Source organism: Salvelinus fontinalis, chromosome 39, assembly GCF_029448725.1.
Source record: "Salvelinus fontinalis isolate EN_2023a chromosome 39, ASM2944872v1, whole genome shotgun sequence".
NCBI lineage: Eukaryota > Metazoa > Chordata > Actinopteri > Salmoniformes > Salmonidae > Salvelinus > Salvelinus fontinalis.
This window is the reverse complement of record NC_074703.1, coordinates 17,646,772-17,667,357: the sequence shown is the minus strand read 5'-3', so window position 1 is coordinate 17,667,357 and position 20,586 is coordinate 17,646,772. Positions and strand designations below refer to the sequence as shown.

Below are 20,586 nucleotides of genomic sequence, written 5' to 3'. Positions count from 1 at the left end.
CTAACATCAATACCAGTCATAATACTACTCCCATAACTCACAGTGTGGAAGAGCATGCAGTGTCCGATGCGTGACTGGACATCCTCAGGCCCAGCATTGCAGGAGTCTTCTCTGAGCAGGCTCCAGGTTCCGGCCTGGCAGTGGAAGGCATACAGCCCACTGAACTGTGGCTCGGACGTCCTGCTGTCCTCCACACTTCCGTTACACATCAGAATCCGTCCGCCAAACGTATAGATCATGTGCTTCTCCGAGTCCATACACATCTATAAGGAGAGGGAGGAAGGATGAGAGAAAGGGAGGAGAAGAGAAAGGTTGGGTCGGAAGAGAGTCATGAGATTCAACATTTGGATTTCAGTGTTGGGCTTAGAGCAGTGGAAAAATGACGCAAAAATCCTTGGCGTTTAGATTCATTTTTAGCTTAAAAAGTGGGACACGAGGAAAATATGTCAAGACTATAGCCGGCTAAGCCTTCATCATCAGTGCTCTGATCTCACCTCCAGATGGCTGAGTGGACCAATTATTTAACCAACAAAAACTAAGTAACCTATTTTTAATGAGGCCCACAGTGTTTCAATTCACTCCTAGCCAGTTTAGTCCAGTTTGGACGTGTATGATACAGCTGTGTGAGGGGCGTGATAAAGAGGTTACCTGGTGGTCAAAGACGAGCTTGGGCCCGCCGTCGGCTGACGTGTCCTCGCTGAGCAGTGTCCAGGTGTTGGCGTCAACATCGTAGCGGTAGAAGTCACTCTTCAGAGACTTGCTGTTTCTGACGCTGGAGTCTAGGTAGCGGCCGAGCGTGTAGATCTGCCGCCGCTGGCTGTCGATGCACATCTTGTGACAGGACCGCGCACTGGGACCACTCTGGGAGAGGACAAGGGGGGAGGGGGTAAGCCATCACACCAACTGTCTATAAAAAAGGAGACGACCCGGCCCCCTGCTCCATGTGGCGACAGCATTTCTACCATTTACTGAACTTCGTTGATATCCAATACCTGCTCAATAACATTACACCTTTGTTATATTTTCCTATAGTGTAGCTTTCAACTATTATCTTCATTATAATCATTCGTTAGACATTACCTTCACCTTGACCAAAGAAAACTGCAGTCATTATCCTGATCATTCCTATAAATAATTGAGTGTTCTGCTCATTAAGCAGCTGTAACAATCAGTATAGACCATTTAACAGTGTTGTTCTGTGTCACCATAACTCCTCTTTCCCACCATCCTTCTGTCTTTCATACATCTTGCCCTCTCACCTCTTTCTCGGTGTCTCTGGAGATGCAGACCCACTGGTTCTCCTGAACACTGTAGGCCCAGAAGTCAGCCAGGTCCTGTGTGCCGTCCCAGCCCCCAAAAAGATACACCGTCTCTGTAGGAAACAAGAAGCCAACGCTGGTCAAGACCTGGGACTGAAAAAAATATATATATTTAACCAGGTAGGCTAGTTAAGAACAAGTTCTCATTTACAACTGCGACCTGGCCAAGATAAAGAAAAGCAGCTCGACACAGAGTTACACATGGAATAAACAAACATAAAGTCAATAACACAGTAGAAAAAGTCTATATACAGTGTGTGCAAATGAGGTAAGATAAAGCAATAAATAGGCCATGGTGGCGAAGTAATTACAATATACCAATTAAACACTGGAGTGATAGATGTGCAGAAGATAAATGTGCAAGTAGAGATACTGGGGTGCAAAGGGGCAATAAATACATACAGTATGGGGATGAGGTAGTTGGATGGGCTATTTACAGGTGCAGTGATCTGTGAGCTGCTCTGATAGCTGGATGCATTCAACATCAATGAACTACTCTGGTGCCTATACCGAAACACCAAGAAGACTACAGTAAAGCACAATGGTCCTGAAACTATCCCTTCACACTCAAACCTGTAAACTGGTTGAAAATGGCAGATTTGTTCACTGATAAGCGCAATGGAATGTAGTGGCAAAACATTTTTTTTTTTAAACTAGGCAAGTCAGTTAAGAACAAATTCTTATTTACAATGACATCCTAGGAACAGTGGGTTAACTGCCTTGTTCAGGGGCAGAACGACAGATTTTTACCTTGTCAGCTCAGGGATTCGATCCAGCAACCATACAGTAACATGCCATACAAGACGTCAGAACTCAGGATCTCCACTACAGAGATGTATGGGATTCAACTGGACAGGCGTAAACAGCAGTACTAAGCGCAACAAGATATACACACACACACACCCCCGTCCCTCCCGCTAATTGGGCGCCTTTTGCACGTTTTGTCAAAGAGGGGAATATTGTAGATCAAGAGGACTAGATTTGTTTTGAAAGATGAGACGATAATAAATACTGCTTTGATGTCATACAAGCAAACCACACACCCACGAGTCCAAATGTGCGCTTTGCTTTTCCATATGATGAAACTCATGTCTTTTACATTATCAACGTTTATGATCGCTATATTTGATGTACATTTACAAGGATGACATGGCATATATATACACTGCTCAAAAAAATAAAGGGAACACTTAAACAACACAATGTAACTCCAAGTGAATCACACTTCTGTGAAATCAAACTGTCCACTTAGGAAGCAACACTGATTGACAATAAATTTCACATGCTGTTGTGCAAATGGAATAGACAAAAGGTGGAAATTATAGGCAATTAGCAAGACACCCCCAAAAAAGGAGTGATTCTGCAGGTGGTGACCACAGACCACTTCTCAGTTCCTATGCTTTCTGGCTGATGTTTTGGTCACTTTTGAATGCTGGCGGTGCTCTCACTCTAGTGGTAGCATGAGACGGAGTCTACAACCCACACAAGTGGCTCAGGTAGTGCAGTTCATCCAGGATGGCACATCAATGCGAGCTGTGGCAAAAAGGTTTGCTGTGTCTGTCAGCGTAGTGTCCAGAGCATGGAGGCGCTACCAGGAGACAGGCCAGTACATCAGGAGACGTGGAGGAGGCCATAGGAGGGCAACAACCCAGCAGCAGGACCGCTACCTCCGCCTTTGTGCAAGGAAGTGCACTACCAGAGCCCTGCAAAATGACCTCCAGCAGGCCACAAATGTGCATGTGTCTGCTCAAACGGTCAGAAACAGACTCCATGAGGGTGGTATGAGGGCCCGACGTCCACAGGTGGGGGTTGTGCTTACAGCCCAACACCGTGCAGGACGTTTGGCATTTGCCAGAGAACACCAAGATTGGCAAATTCGCCACTGGCGCCCTGTGCTCTTCACAGATGAAAGCAGGTTCACACTGAGCACATGAGCACATGTGACAGAGTCTGGAGACGCCGTGGAGAACGTTCTGCTGCCTGCAACATCCTCCAGCATGACCGGTTTGGCGATGGGTCAGTCATGGTGTGGGGTGGCATTTCTTTGTGGGGCCGCACAGCCCTCCATGTGCTCGCCAGAGGTAGCCTGACTGCCATTAGGTACCGAGATGAGATCCTCAGACCCCTTGTGAGACCATATGCTGACACATGCACATTTGTGGCCTGCTGGAGGTCATTTTGCAGGGCTCTGGCAGTGCACCTCCTTGCACAAAGGCGGAGGTAGCGGTCCTGCTGCTGGGTTGTTGCCATCCTACGGCCTCCTCCACGTCTCCTGATGTACTGGCCTGTCTCCTGGTAGTGCCTCCATGCTCTGGACACTACGCTGACAGACACAGCAAACTTTTTTGCCACAGCTCGCATTGATGTGCCATCCTGGATGAACTGCACTACCTGAGCCACTTGTGTGGGTTGTAGACTCCGTCTCATGCTACCACTAGAGTGAGAGCACCGCCAGCATTCAAAAGTGACCAAAACATCAGCCAGGAAGCATAGGAACTGAGAAGTGGTCTGTGGTCACCACCTGCAGAATCACTCCTTTTTTGGGGGTGTCTTGCTAATTGCCTATAATTTCCACCTTTTGTCTATTCCATTTGCACAACAGCATGTGGAATTTATTGTCAATCAGTGTTGCTTCCTAAGTGGACAGTTTGATTTCACAGAAGTGTGATTGACTTGGAGTTACATTGTGTTGTTTAAGTGTTCCCTTTATATTTTTGAGCAGTGTATTTTTAAACAGAAGGAGCCTATTTGTCGCATTGTGAAGAAAATTAGCAGCAGAACATGCACCTGAATGCACTCATTAATCCATTCTACGCACACCAAAATGACTATCAATTTCTCTGAAGGGCCTTCTGAAAGTCTAACACTAACATTGTATTTTATAACTTAGGAGTCATGTTGGCAAGAGAATAAGCTTTCAAATTGTGCCCACCTAACCCAGAATGCAATTTATAAATGGACCAATTTTGGATTGCGAAAACAATTGTGTGATGGGGATGCAGGGCTGTGTTCAAAAAAAGAAATAACAAAAAAGGTGTGCTTGCTTCAATTCAACAGTACAGCTAAAAAAAAGAAAAAAAAGGCACCTAATAGTTGAAAGCTCTTTCCTTGAGCCATAAAACTGAATTGAAATGATTTATTAACTGTGCACACATCAGAGAGGTGTGTGGCCACTTTGATACACCAGTTAGACTTCTTAATCTAACGCTTGACTGTTGTGTCCTCACCTTTGGTCTGATAATTTCCCCATATTATGAAGTGGTCCCTTTCAATTGCTACCATGGTTATGCATACATTTGAAGTCGGAAGTTTACATACACCTTAGCCAAATACATTTCACCTCAGTTTCACAATTCCTGACACTTAATCCTAGTAAAAATGCCCTGTCTTAGGTCAGTTAAGATCACCACTTTATTTGAAGAATGTGAAATGTCAGAATAATAGTAGAGAGAATTATTTATTTCAGCTTTTATTTCTTTCATCACATTCCCAGTGGGTCAGAAGTTTACATACACTCAATTAGTATTTGATAGCATTGCCTTTAAATTGTTTAACTTGGATCAAACGTTTCGGGTAGTCTTCCACAAGCTTCCCACAATAAGTTGGATAAATTTTGGCCCATTCCTCCTGACAGAGCTGGTGTAACAGAGGTTTGTAGGCCTCCTTGCTCTCACACACTTTTTCAGTTCTGCCCACAAATGTTCTATAGGATTGAGGTCAGGGCTTTGTGATGGCCACTCCAATACCTTGACTTTGTTGTCCTTAAGCCATTTTGCCACAACTTTGGAAGTATGCTTGAGGTCATTGTCCATTTGGAAGACCCATTTGCAACCAAGCTTCAACTTCCTGACATATCTGGAGATGTTGCTTCAATATATCCACATAACTTCCTTTCCTCATGATGCCATCTATTTTGTGAAGTGCACCAGTCCCTCCTGCAGCAAAACACCCCCACAACATGATGCTGCCACCCCGTGCTTCACGGTTGGGATGGTGTTCAGCTTGCAAGCCTCCCCCTTTCACATTTCTCCAAAAAGTATGATCGTTGTCCCCATGTGCATTGCAAATCGTAGTCTGGCATTTCTATGGCGGTTTTAGAGCAGTGGCTTCTTCCTTGCTGAGCGACCTTCAGGTTATGGCAATATAGGACTCGTTTTACATATAGATACTTTTGAACCCGTTTCCTCCAGCATCTTCACAAGGTCCTTTGCTGTTCTTCTGGGATTGATTTGCACTTTCACACCAAAGTAGGTTCATCTCTAGGAGACAGAACTCATCTCCTTCCTGAGCGGTATGACAGCTGTGTGGTCCCATGATGTTTATACTTGCGTACTATTGTTTGTACAGATGAACGTGGTACCTTCAGGCGTTTGGAAATTGCTCCCAAGGATGATCCAGACTTGGAGGTCTACAATTGTTTTTCTGAGGTCTTGGCTGATTTCTTTTGATTTTCCCATGATGTCAAGCAAAGAGGCTCTGAGTTTGAAGGTAGGCCTTGAAATACATCCACAGGTACACTTTCAATTGACCTAAATTGTGTCAATCAGAAGCTTCTAAAGCCATGACATTTTCTGGAATTTTCCAAGCTGTTTAAAGGCACAGTCAACTTAGTGTATGGAAACTTCTGACCCACAGGAATTGTGATACAGTGAATGATATATGAAATAATCTGTCTGTAAACAATTGTTGGAAAAATTACTTTTGTCATGCACGAAGTAATGTCCTAACCGACTTGCCAAAACTAGTTTGTTAACAAGAAATGTGTGGAGTGGTTGAAAAACGAGTTTTAATGACGCCAACCTAAGTATGTAAACTTCCGACTTCAACTGTATGTTTCTTCAAACATTTCAATGTAGCTGTATCCATGGAGGCTAAGTTCCACGAATATAAAGGGTTAACGAGTAGAAAAAGGCTATTCAAGATAAACACTTAGACTACATACTGAGCACAATCATGAGAATTTTGGGGGAAATCATCACTTCAATTGCAGAAAGAACAGAGTTCCATTCCATAAGTCCTGAAGAAGTCCTGAAGAACCCGTGAATTGAGTAGCATGAGTGCATAATTAACACAGCGGTGGACAGGTTCAATGGGCCGTAACCATGGCAAATCAGCAGAGCAGCACACAGGGGTAATGTCTGCACGGCGTGCAAACTGTTGAGGTTTTTGTAGGTTGGTTGGGGGGGGGGGGGGGGGGGGGTTCCTCTAGGTCATCTGGATTGGCCAACAACACAGTTCTCAGTGTCTGGGGGCCTGAGAGACAGACCAGCAAGATGCAAGGCTTCTCACAGCCTGTATACACACGCGCACAATACAAGCCTTTGTCTTTACAAACGCCTGCAGGCGAGTAAGCCACCAAAACATTACAGAGCACTAAAATAACCACTGTCTTCTGCAAAAGGCGATACTATATGTCTTACACGCCTACAGCAGTAGAAATCCACTGAAAGACGATGGCTAGAGCTTACCCACAATGTTACACAACGATTTAAGTCAATAAGTAATTGTTTAAGTCAAAGTAGAATATATTTGGGCTTGAAGTGACAACCCCGAACTGCCCACTTCGTGCAACTTCGTGCCAATGCCGTGTCTTTTCCTATGAAATGACGTGCAAATTCTTTTTAGCCTACATTTCGTTTCAGGGCTGGGTTTTACATCAAATGATACCACCCACCAGCCTGGCATTGTTTATTAATCAGAAACACCTGCAAAGTCGCAACTAAGCTGAGCAATATAATAGAGAATATTTGGCTACAGCAAAGATGGCGGATAAATAGAGTTCACTCAGGCCGTTTACCATTGAAAAACATTGTCAGTTCCGGTCTAGTAAATGGGTTGGGTCTCCCACAGACACCAATGAAATAGCAGCTGGGTCTGGTCTACTTCCTTCAATGACTTTCACTGAAGCAGAAAAAAAAGTGAGTGGGGTGTCTCACATCCTCTTCCTTCTCTGGCTACAGCTTATAACCGTAGCCTACACTTTGCTGCGTGAGCCATGGCACAAATTAAAATAGGGGACGCAAAAAAAAATTGCGCCTCCATTTTTTTTAGCAGCAAATGAGCATAATTCATTGGATAATTTGTCGAGTTGCACTTATTTAAAATTGTGTGTGATAAGATTGGATTTTGGAACCACCCCCCCCCCCAAGATGAATGGTTTTGAACACGCTCCACTGCTTTGACATCAAATATTAGTGTTTCGTGTCCGATGCGCTCAGGGCATACATATAATTTGCGGCACGCAGCCATTGTAGCCTATCATTTCACCTCCACTAGCTGTGAGAACTATGGCATGAGCCTACTAAAGGTTTCACCGTATCCATTACAATGTAGAAAAATGCGTCTCTAGTCCAAACCGCTCAATAGTTAGCAGGGGTGCAACTTTGGTCTTATCCAGTTGGATAAACACTCCAAAGCAGCCTACTCAACTACGCGGAGGCATCCTCATGGTCCTAAAGCACACCTTAGTCTCGTTTTGTATCGCATTCCAATGATAAAACTGGGGGGGGAACAAAAATGCAATTTCAGTCCCCAGTGAAAGTTGCGAACCCTGATAGTTAGGCTATCCATTTTACCGGAGCTTCATATTATTCTTCCCATTTCTATGGCAGATTCCCAGTCGCAATTTATGGACGATGCCAAAACTGTGGACTGATTTCTCATATCCATCTGTGGCGAAGTTTTCCCTACATGCTTATGACAAATCCAACTCCAGAACCAGCCATAGCCTAGCTGGCTAATATTTTGAATACAGCGTAGTAATGGATAATATCAGTCAGCCCAGATAAGGTTAGCAAGCTAGCTAGCTATACTGACAACTGTCGGTGCCCTACTTGTTGTTATTTGTCCACTCCACGTGGAAAGCACTCACGGCGTTCCCATCCCCAATTCGTGAATATGTATTAGCAGCCTGCGTCACTCTTCGGAGGTGGAACCTAAACGTCAATTTCCGCTATAGTTAAATAACACATTTGGAAGAGGAGAATTCCAGTTTAAGTAATAGGTGACATTATAGGGGGTGTGGTCTAGGTGTGGTGTTAGCTAGCATGCCTCACCTGTCTGAACGTCGATGACCATCTGATGACCTCCCCTCATCCCTGGTCTGTTGTCATCCTCATTACCTGGAGAGAGCAATGGAGCGGAAGAGTGTGAGGAAAAAGGGGTTGAGGGAAAGAGGGAATAAAATGTAGGAGAGGGATGGAGTGTTGAAGGAAAATGGAAAAGGAGCAGAAGAGAAAGGGGGACGGGGAAAAACATTAATTCATCGCTATAGAGTGGTAGTGTACAGCGTACCATAGCATTTTGTTAATGAGAACACATTTCCTACTTGAGTAGTTTGTCTCACTGTTCATGTCATCTGGGCTTGGCTCTTGGGCGGTTGTACCTTTGTTACTCTTGGGGATGATCTGACTCCATCTTGGCTTGTACTCTTGCTGGCTGATGTACTGGTTAAATAAACCGTCTACAGAGGAAAATGTCAAACACAGAAAGATTGTCCAGATTATTTTAGCCAGGAGATAGAAGTGAATAGTTTTGTTACCGTTTCAATCTCAAAAAGAACGCATGATGTCAGGATGACATTGCCATGCCCTGTGGTTGCAAATCAATCGGATAAAATGAAAAAGTACAGATCTATAGTACTATAGTACGGATCTATAGTGTAAATAATGAATCACTATGGTATCCACTGAATTCATGAGCTAAATATAAGCCGAACTAAGTTTTAAGATCTCAGTCATGGGATGGTAGAGGTCTGTAGTTAGTAGGATGATTGAGGTCATGTAGTTGTATTGCAGTTGATGTGTACAGGGCAGTATGTCCAGCCCCCATCGGTCTTTCTGAGGAGGTGTGGGTGACAGGACCTTTGACAGCTTTGTCGATGAGCTCCTCACAGGCATCAAAGTCTCCCCGGAGTACCAGGCGGTCGTGGAGGTGTGTCAGCATTTGGTGTTCCAACGCGATGCGTGTCTTCTTCTGCAGCGACTCAAAGGCTTCTGTGTAGTTATGCTGCCGGAAGTGCTTCAGGCACAGGCGGATCGCTTCCTGTTCCCGGTACTAGAGGAATACAGCTCCATATTTGATCAATGTTTTTCATCACAAATAGTATACTTCATATTATAAACTAGGTGGTTTGAGCCCTGAATGCTGATTGGCTGAAAGCTGTGGTATATCAGACCGTATACCATGAGTATGACAAAAAAAAAAAAAAAAAAAATTTTTTTTTTTACTGTTCTAATTACATTGGTAACCAGTTTATAACAGCAATAAGGCACCTCAGGGATTTGTGGTATATGGCCAATATACCACGGCTAAGGTCTGTGTCCAGGCACTCCGAGTCGCATCGTACATAAGAACAGCCCTTAGCCGTGGTATATTGGTCATATACCGCACCTCTTAGGGCCTTATTGCTTAAACTGGGTGGTTCGAGTCCTGAATGGCTGACAGCCATGGTATATCAGACCGTATGACAAAATATAATTGTTACTGCTCTAATTACATTGGTAACCAGTTTATAAAATCAATAAGGCACCTCTGGAGTTTGTAGTACATGGCCAATATACCACGGCTAAGGGCTGTATCCAGGCACTCCGCAAATACCACAGCCTCTCTGGCCTTATTGCTTAAGTAACCCCCTCAGACTGATTCTCTCCCTTAACCCCAACTGTGTATGTGAGTGTGTGCGTCTCAGAGGCAGGCTCACCTTGCTGTACCAGTTAAGGCAGGGCTGCACTAAGTCAGGTTCCTCTATGCCATGCAGCTCAATGTACCAGATACTGAAGTTAAAACTGGGCCCCCAAGACATCAGAGGCACTGAGAGAGACAGAGAGAATGGTCTATAATTTAAATCATCAACTATTTCACCATTTTGACTTATTTCCATCTCCAGCCGTGTAGCATCTCTTCACTCCAATCATGTTCAAGCTGGACAGAGTCTGTACAACACGTAGGCCCAAGCCTTGGGCCCATTCCTTTTCCAAACTCACCTATTTTAACAAATCTGCAGGGAAACATCTGTTCGTCGATCTTGTGCTTCAAGGTGAAGGTCTCCTTGTTGTAGTCATTCTTCAGGCCACTGCAGAGGAATAGAAGATAACAAATTAAATAAATATGGTACAGACAGTAAGGTAGGTTAATTATACAGTAAAGAAGTACACTTCACTGTCCCTCTGCTCTCACCTGGACAGGAGTTCTGTCATGTTCTCTTCACTCATCCCACCAAACACTTTGAACTTCTTCAGGTTACACACGTGAGTCTTCTCATACTTCCCAAAGGTGATGCTCTGAACGATCGCTGGCCTTTCCAATTTCAACATTAAGTACTGGAGGGAAAATAGAGGGGAGAAAATAGAGGGGAGATTCTGATCAGCGGTCTCTCAACAATAATTCATAAAGTAGTATCCGATCTATATTATCAACACATGACACTGCAGTTTTCCTTCTACTGCTCTCCGAACATGTTTCACAACACTGCAGATGGCACAGAGAGCAGAGGAGAAATGCTGTGTATACGAGCTGCTGCACAGTCAAACTATGGGACAAAGCTCTCCCTCGCCCTCCATTTGGCAAATCTGACCATAACTCTATCCTCCTGATTCCTGCTTACAAGCAACAATTAAAGCAGGAAGCACCAGTGACTAGATTAATAAAAAAGTGGTCAGATGAAGCAGATGCCAAGCTACAGGACTGTTTTGCTAGCACAGACTGGAATATCTTCCGGGATTCCTCCAATGGCATTGAGGAGTACACCACATCTGTCATTGGCTTCATCAATAAGTGCATCGATGACGTCATCCCCACAGTGACCGTACGTACATATCCCGACTAGAAACCATGGATTATAGGCAGCATCTGCACTGAGCTAAGCGGCAGCTCTAGCCTTTTCAATGAGCGGGACTCTACTCGGAAGCTTAAAAGAAATCCCGCTATGCACTCCGACGAACCACCAAACAGGCAAAGCATCAATACAGGACTAAGATAGAGTCTTACTACACCGGCTCTGACGCCCGCCAAATGTGGCAGGGCTTGCAAACGATTACAGACTACGAGAGCTGCCAGTGACACGAGCCTACCGGACAAGCTAAACTACTTATATGCTCACTTCGAGGCAAATAACACTGAAACATGCATGAGAGGACCAGCTGTACTGGATGACTGTGTGATCACGCTCTCCGCAGCCGATGTGAGTAAGACCTTTAGACAGGTCAACATTCACAAGGCCGCAGGGCCAGACGGATTACCAGGACGTGTACTGCGAGTATGCGCTGACCAACTAGCAAGTGTCTTCACTGACATTTTCAACCTCTCCCTGTCCGAGTCTGTAATACCAACATGTTTCAAGCAGACCACCATAGAGCCTGTGCCCAAGAACACTAAGGTAACCTGGCTAAATGACTACCGACCCGTAGCACTCACGTCTGTAGCCATGAAGTGCTTTGAAAGGCTGGTTATGGCTCACATCAACACCATCATCCCAGAAACCCTAGACCCACTCCAATTTGCATTCCACCCCAGCAGATCCACAGATGATGGAGTCTCCATTGCACTCCAAACTGCCCTTTCCCACCTGGACAAGAGGAACACCTATGTGAGAATGCTATTCATTGACTACAGCTCAGCATTCAACACCATAGTGCCCTCAAATCATCAAATAGCTAAGGACCCTGGGACTAAACGCATCCCTCTGCAACTGGATCCAGGACTTCCTGGCGGGCCGTCCCCAGGTGGAAAGGGAAGGTAACAACACATCCGCCACGCTGATCCTCAACACAGGGGCCCGTGCTCAGCCCCTCCTGTACTCCCTGTTCACTCATGACTGCATGGCCAAGCACGACTCCAACACCATCATTAAATTTGCCAATGACAATAGTGGTAGGCCTGATCACCAACAACAACGAGACAGCCTATAGGGAGGTCGTCAGAGACCTGGCCGTGTGGTGCCAGGACAACAACCTCTCCCTCAACGTGATCAAGACAAAGGAGATGATTGTGGACTACAGGAAAAAGAGGACCAAGCACACCCCCATTCTCATCGACGGGGCTGCAGTGGAGCAGCTCAACCAGCTTCAAGTTCCTTGGTGTCCACATCACCAACAAACTAACATGGTCTAAGCACACCATGACAGTCGTGAAGCAGGCACAACAAAACCTATTCCCCCTCAGGAGACTGAAAAGATTTGGCATGGGTCCTCAGATCCTCAAAAGGTACTACAGCTGCACTATCAAGAGCATCCTGCCTGGGTGCATCACTGCCTGGTATGGCAACTGCTCGGCCTCCGACTGCAAGGCACTACAGAGGGTAGTGCGAACGGCCCAGTACATCACTGGGGCCAAGCTTCCTGCCAGGAAGGACCTTTATACCAGGCTGTGTCAGAGGAAGGCCCTGAAAAATGTCAAAGACTCCAGCCACCCTAGTCATAGACTGTTCTCGCTGCTACCACACGTCAAGCGATACCGGAGCACCAAGTCTAGGTTTTTACTGCTCCTCTTTATTTACTTGTTACTTTTATTCTTATCCATATTTTTAAAACTGCACTGTCGGTTAGGGGCTCATAAGTAAGCATTTCCCTGTATTGTATTCGGCACATGTGACTAATAAAATTGTATTTTATTTGCCATGTTCACAGGTCACTGGAGTGGTAACTAGCCTGGGCATATCTGCTGCCAACTGGACAGGGCACCGAGTTGAACCCTCTGGGAGAGAGAGGGGATAGAGCAGTACAGATAGAACATTGATTAAATCTGCTTTCCGGAAACCAGGCAACCCACAATCCCTGGAGACCCATGTTTCTACAAATCCTGTAGGTTTAAATGGCTGTGTGAGTGAGCAATAACCATCCACTACCAGAGTGCATCTGCTAGGCTTACTAATGGGTCCTCTGATACAGTTCCATCTTCAACAGTTTTCATCAATAATAAGGCAGATATATTGCATCTCATTAGGTTACCGCCTAGGGTACATTTAACACAGAGGGATTAGTCCTAGCTTGGGTATATCGATCTTGCTTTTTCAAAACAGTCAGGTCACCTAAAAACATGGCACACTTGCTAATGAAAGACCCGTATCTCAATGCTTTGTCGATTCTTGTTGCCATAGAAACCATTATAAAACATTTATATGAAAGGACTCGGGCTTCATTTATGATTTATGGGGTATGGCTTTATCATTTGTTCAGTATAATTATGTTCAAGGCTCTACCTCTCAACAACCTCCCTCTCTTTGAAAAGATAAAAGCGGTTGATGAGAGTTCAACATTTTTAGAGAGTGAAACGTATTTGACGTAAACAGATGCAGTGGAGTTTTGAATGTTTTGAATGTCTAGCTTGGGTGGTTAAGACTGACATGCTTAGTTTCCTATTACTGCAAAAACAAAGTTTCAATTTCCTCTGCCCGTAACCACAAGACAGTCAAACACGCTACGCTGGGCCACTTCCTACTCACAAAAGTGCAAGTGCAAGTCATTGGGGTCAAGACGTGCATACTAAAGGTGTGTTAGCTGACAACGCACGCTTCTATGGGGCAGAAGTCCGTGGATTTTATGATTCTGGATGGCCAGATAGCTACCAACAATGACAAGAAACTGCCATGTGGGGAATCGTAAGTGACTTGTTTCAACTAGTTTAATATTTTTCTTAAACTATACCATGTCTTGTTTGAAGTGTTTTGACTGATTTCTTGTCAATGCTAAAGAGGCTAAAATTCACTAGCTAGCTAACAAACAAGTGTAACGATGTATTTGAGACAAGAAGTGCTCATTGTGCAAATGTATTTATGTTTTCAATAAATGCTGGAGACAAAATATAGTTTACCTGTTGTCAACAATCTAAGCCAACGCAGTCTGTTTTGCCCCATAGTTGAATGCGCGTCGGGTTTGTTGCTAAACAACCAACCCTTCTATTAGGTGCTACTATTTAGCAGCCACCAGTGAATTGAGAACACGGCTGTTGTATGCAACTGGGCACAGACCCTCTACGGAAGAGCCCCATCTCAAGACAGGTAAGGCACAAGGCATGGAAGGTGTGCGAGTGACAGGTAGGCCTGAGTATGAGACAGGTGTCTATACATGTGGGCTGGGCACAGCAGACGTTACCTGTGGAGGGTAGTTGCTCTCAGACGACCACCTGGAGGACTGGTCATTGGGTTTGTCCACCAAGATGTTTCTACACACAGAAAGGGAAAGATGGGAGAAAGGACATGTTTCAGCCAAGATCCAACCACCATTTGTTGTGAGCAAAGGGATAGGGTAATATCCATGTAAAAGGACCCATGAGCACCACATGTGCAGGGAGTTCATAGCAGCATATCAAATTGGGACTCAAAAAAAGCTAAGAGTGTATATTTTGGGGAAATAAAGGCATAGATACATTTTTAATCCATTTTCCATCTTAAAATTGACGCAAAAGTACTAGCCTTGATTCCTGGTCAAACAGGAGAAAAAGGGGTCTTAGAAAACATCTACGAGAAAAAGTCAAATGGATTCTCCGGTACTTTTGTATAGTTTTTAATCGGTAGTTCTGAAAATTGCAGTCAAGAGCCAAAAGTGGTCCCCAAAAATTGCATACTACGTCACGTGTGATGATACTGTATGTGCGACATGTCACTACGCTCTCACTCGCGCTGCTGTGTAGGTATCTTGTGTATCTTGCTAGCTGTCTCTCTTATGGCGAGGGGCTGAAGCTCATTGGTTTAACTAATTGCTAGGGGGCTGGCCCACGTGGGGGGAAATGGTGCAGCACAGCTTCCAGAAAAACAGTTCCTTTTGAACTAGGAATTTAGTGGCTAATTGAAGAGACAGTTATTCTGCTCAAAGATTAAGCATATATGAACTACACATTGACACATCTAGCCCAAAGCAGGAGGTTTAAGTAGTTGACAAAGTACCGGAGCATGTCTTTAAAAGGTATAAAAAATACATCAAAACACAATAATAGTGAAGAACTTATATATAAAACTTGTAATTCTGTTACCAAAAACCCACATATCTTTAAGATATGTCTAAAAATGTTAATGTCAAGCCCAGAAGAGAAATTAGAAGCTTTTTTGAACTTGTCCAAAAGCTCAAGTCACTTGCCCCCCCTCATTGGGACACCGAGCTAGAAAATTCAAGCCCCTTGGGTGCTGCCATAGAGTTACATTAGAAGTGCCCATCCATGAAGGCTCCATGTCATTGGCCACAGATAAAATTACTTCAAGTCACATTTTATCTACAGCAGCTTTGATTGGACTGATCATGTCAACATCATACTTTCAAAATCTTAGCTGGCAATCATCATCATGAATGAAGTTGACAATCTACTAGCAAATCCTTTTTAATCGTTGTCATATGAAGAGAAATGACATAAAAAGTATCGGTGGTCATCGGCTATTGGACAAACATTACACAACAAGTTGGAAATCATAAATTCAACAATGAGTGGTTTGGAAGGAATCCGTGGCTAACTGCAAGCATTGCAAAGCAATCATTATCTTGCTATTCAATGGAGTGGCAGTGGATCCCAAGTCTAAGATTAAGGGTGTCTTTTCCTAGTTTAAAATTATAAACATTGGCCATGCTGTTAATGAAGCATTAATGTGCTGCGCCCAAAACAACTTAACAAACAACTACAAAATCTGACTTTAGTGAGTTCAAGACAACTGGGAACTCTGGAAAAATGAGCTACGACTGCGGAAATACGTTTTGAACTTTCATTCAACTCGGAATTGTGAAATTCGGAACTCGGGTCTCTTTCTAGAGCTACAACCTGAAGATCACTGACATCATGATTCACAACTTTCCCCGAGTTCCCAGTTGTCTTGAAAGCACTATAAATTAGAGGTCGACCGATTAATCAGAATGGGCGATTAATTAGGGCCGATTTCAAGTTTTCATAACAGCACCTTTATTTAACTAGGCAAGTCAGTTAAGAACACATTCTTATTTTCAATGACGGCCTAGGAACGGTGGGTTAACTGCCTTGTTCAGGGGCAGAACGACAAATTTTTACCTTGTCAGCTCAGGGACTCAATCTTGCAACCTTACAGTTAACTAGTCCAACGCTCTAACCACCTGATTACATTGCAATCCACGAGGAGCCTGCCTGTTACACGAATGCAGTAAGAAGAAAAGGTAAGCTGCTAGCTAGCATTTAACTTATCTTATAAAAAACAATCAATCATAATCACTAGTTAACTACACATGGTTGATGATATTACTAGTTTATCTAGCGTGTCCTGCATTGCATATAATCGATGCGGTGGCATTCGCGAAAAAGGACTGTCGTTGCTCCAACGTGTACCTAACCATATATACATCAATGCCTTTCTTAAAATCAATACACAAGTATATATTTTTAAACCTGCATATTTAGTTAATATTGCCTGCTAACATAAAAAAAAAATTACTAGGAAAAATGGCGTCACTTCTCTTGCAACAGAGTCAGGGTATATGCAGCAGTTAGGGCCGCCTAGCTCATTGTAAACTGTGTGAAGACTATTTCTTCCTAACAAAGACAGCCAACTTCGCCAAACGGGGGATGATTTAACAAAAGCGCATTTGCGAAAAAAGCACAATCGTTGCACGACTATACCTAACCATGAACATCAATGCCTTTCTTAAAATCAATACACAGAAGTATATATTTTTGGGCCTCCCGGGTGGCGCAGTGGTCTAGAGCACTGCATCGCAGTGCTAACTGCGCCACCAGAGTCTCTGGGTTCGCCCCCAGGCTCTGTCGCAGCCGGCCGCGACCGGGAGGTCCGTGGGGCAACGCACAATTGGGCTAGCGTCGTCCGGGTAAGGGAGGGTTTGGCCGGTAGGGATTTCCTTGTCTCATCGCGCTCCAGCGACTCCTGTGGCGGGCTGGGCGCAGTGCGTGCTAACCAAGGGGGCCAGGTGCACGGTGTTTCCTCCGACACATTGGTGCGGCTGGCTTCCGGGTTGGAGGCGCGCTGTGTTAAAGAAGCAGTGCGGCTTGGTTGGGTTGTGCTTCGGAGGACGCATGGCTTTCGACCTTCGTCTCTCCCGAGCCCGTACGGGAGTTGTAGCGATGAGACAAGATAGTAATTACTAGCGATTGGATACCACGAAAATTGGGGAGAAAAGGGGATAAAAATTATTTTAAAAAATAAAAAAAGGATATATTTTTAAACCTGCATATTTAGCTAAAGGAAATCCAGGTTAGCAGGCAATATTAACCAGGTGAAATTGTGTCACTTCTCTTGCGTTCATTGCACGCAGAGTCAGGGTATATGCAACAATTTGGGTCGCCTGGCTCGTTGCGAACTAATTTGCCAGAGTTTTACGTAATTACGACGTAACATTGAAGGTTGTGCAATGTAACAGGAATATTTTGACTTATGGATGCCACCCGTTAGATAAAATACGGAACGGTTCCGTATTTCACTGAAAGAATAAACATTTTGTTTTCGAGATGATAGTTTCCGGATTCTAACATATTAATGAGCTAACATATTAATGACCTAAGGCTTGTATTATGTTATAATTAAGTCTATGATTTGATAGAGCAGTCTGACTGAGCGATGGTAGGCACCAGCAGGCTCGTAAGCATTCATTCAAACAGCACTTTCGTGCGTTTTGCCAGCAGCTCTTCGCAATGCTTCAAGCATTGCGCTATTTATGACTTCAAGCCTATCAACTCCCGAGATTAGGCTGGTGTAACTGATGTGAAATGGCTAGCTAGTTAGCGGGGTGCTCGCTAATAGCGTTTCAAACGTCACTCGCTCTGAAACTTGGAGTAGTTGTTCCCCTTGCTCTGCAAGGGCCGCGGCTTTTGTGGAACAATGGGTAACGCTGCTTCGGGGGTGGCTGTTGTCGATGTGTTCCTGGTTCGAGCCCAGGTAGGAGCGAGGACAGGGACGGAAGCTATACTGTTACACTGGCAATACTAAAGTGCCTATAAGAACATCAAATAGTCAAAGGTATATGGAATATAAAAAAATAGTAGAGAGAGAAATAGTCCTATAATAACTACAACCTAAAACTTCTTACCTGGGAATATTGAAGACTCATGTTAAAAGGAACCACCAGCTTTCATATGTTCTCATGTTCTGAGCAAGGAACTTAAACGTTAGCTTTCTTACATGGCACATATTGCACTTTTACTTTCTTCTCCAGCACTTTGTTTTTGCATTATTTAAACCAAAATGAACATGTTTCATTATTTATTTGAGGCTAAATTGATTTTATTGATGTATTATATTAAGTTAAAATAAGTGTTCATTCAGTATTGTTGTAATTGTCATTATTACAAATGTAAATTAAATTTATCAAAATATATTTTTTTTTTATATATATTTTTTTTTATAAATCGGCCTATTAATCGGTATCGGCTTTTTTTTTGGTCCTCCAATAAATCGGTATCTGTGTTGAAAAATCATAATCTGTCGATAATCTGTGGACCATAAATCCAGAGAATGCCAGACTTTAATGACAAAATTTGCCCAGGAAGGACAACCGAAAGGACCACCGAACCCCCTTCCTGTTCAAGTGAGCAAGGCACAACAAGGTGAGTCCAAAAATGTATTGTAAGCTCCTGCATAAATGATGTAATATGCCAGGGAGATACGTATACTGTAGCTAAGAAAGAAACACTAAGTGTATGTTGTGTAGTAAGCTGTTAGTAGCCCATGTGCCTCACCCTAATAATTTGGTCTATTTTCACCTCTTAATTTCACTTAATATTGTAAGAGCTTTCATTGTCTGCTTATATGCCCCTGTTATTTATCCTACTGTTGACTTAGTGTACAGGGAGAACACTAAGAACCGCCCATGTTCTGAATTCTGTCTCTGTACATAACAAAAGCGCTGAGCAACTATTTATTGACTACGTCCGTCCAAGCTCGCTCATGAATATCTTAATCTAAATTACGGATTGCCTCTTATCTGCTTGTCGTCCCCTTATGCTATAGTTTGTACATCTCAATTGTCAGTAGAAACCACATTTGTTTAAGCAAGTCAGCCATATCAGCTATGTTTTTTTTAAAGGCAGTAAACGAGGCTGAATTAACTGTTGCTGCCAGACAAGGCTCCGCTGATAGCCAGATGTAGCAGTGGTAAGGTGTTGGGACTGCTGTTGGGACAGATTTATGTAGGTCCTAACAGTTTGTGGGCACCGTTCGTTACCATCACCGTTATAATTCATTTATTGTTTAGTGGCTTTGCTGGCATGCATCCCACAATTGTTTTTTGTTTCCCCACCTAAATTTAGATGATAAAATCGCCACTGATGCAGCATCTCTTGCTGTTGTGGCCTCAACCAAGGCACTTGCATCTTTAGCTGTCTTTAATGGCCATGTACTCTTGTAATCGCCAACCGGCACAGCCAGAAGAGGACTGGCCGCCCCTCAGAGCCTGGATCCTCCCTAGGTTTCTTCCTAGGTTCCTGCCTTCCAGGGAGTTTTTCCTAGCCATCTGCATTGCTGGCTTTGGGGTTAAAGGCTGGGTTTCTGCTGATGTAAAAAGGTCTTTATAAATACATTTTATTTAGTTTGATTGACTTAAACCCCCCCCAAACAAAGAGAAATACTGCAGACAGGCTAATGTATAAAACACGTGGTCCGTCAACCCTCCATCTGGAGCGCTACTGGGGTGTCCAGGCTTTGGACACAACCCTGCTCAAACAAACCAGAGTCAGCATATCAAGGTCCTGTTGAGCAGCTGATATTTTACAATGTGGTGTGCTTGAGCAGGGCTGGAGCAAAAGCCTGCACCCTCAGTAGCTCTCCTGGAATTTCATGGAGGATGGTTTACATCTTTCTGGTAAGAAGAGGGGCGGGGGGGTATGCCTTATGATCAACGAGACGTGGTGTGATCATAACAACATACAGGAACTCAAGTCATTCTGTTCACCTGATCTAGAACTCCTCACAATCAAATGTCGACCAAGGAAATTCTCTTCGATTATAATCACAGCCGTATATATTCCCCCCCAAGCAGACACACCGATGGCCCTGAACGAACTTTATCTGACTCTTTGTAAACTGGAAACCACACACCCTGAGGCTTTATTCATCGTAGCAGGGGATTTTAACAAGGCTAATCTGAAAACAATACTCCCTAAATTCTATCAGCATATCGATTGTGCTACCAGGGCTGGTAAAACCCTGGATCATTGTTATTCTAACTTCCGCGACGCATATAAGGCTCTCCCCCGCCCTCCTTTCGGAAAAGCTGACCACGACTCCATTTTGTTGCTTCCAGCCTACAAACAGAAACTAAAACAAGAAGCTCCAGCGCTCAGGTCTGTTCAACGCTGGTCCGACCAATCTGAT

At 44.0% G+C, this 20,586-nt stretch overlaps 1 protein-coding gene across 3 annotated transcripts in view; it reads right to left on the bottom strand.

The window, feature by feature from the left end:
* The window catches only part of LOC129838795 (muskelin-like), a 38,841-nt gene that overhangs the window by 13,814 nt on the left and 4,441 nt on the right, over positions 1–20,586 (bottom strand). Inside the window, exons 2-11 of one of the 3 annotated variants that reach the window (XM_055905971.1) lie at positions 14,408–14,477; positions 10,497–10,639; positions 10,304–10,392; positions 10,021–10,130; positions 9,182–9,374; positions 8,647–8,781; positions 8,375–8,440; positions 1,260–1,372; positions 649–861; positions 42–263 (exon numbers count right to left, since the gene is read on the bottom strand). In XM_055905971.1, the coding sequence (XP_055761946.1) occupies positions 42–263; positions 649–861; positions 1,260–1,372; positions 8,375–8,440; positions 8,647–8,781; positions 9,182–9,374; positions 10,021–10,130; positions 10,304–10,392; positions 10,497–10,639; positions 14,408–14,477 (1,354 nt within the window). The remainder of the gene's footprint in view (positions 1–41; positions 264–648; positions 862–1,259; positions 1,373–8,374; positions 8,441–8,646; positions 8,782–9,181; positions 9,375–10,020; positions 10,131–10,303; positions 10,393–10,496; positions 10,640–14,407; positions 14,478–20,586) is intronic. The other 2 variants (XM_055905972.1, XM_055905973.1) reach the window with 2 other exon arrangements.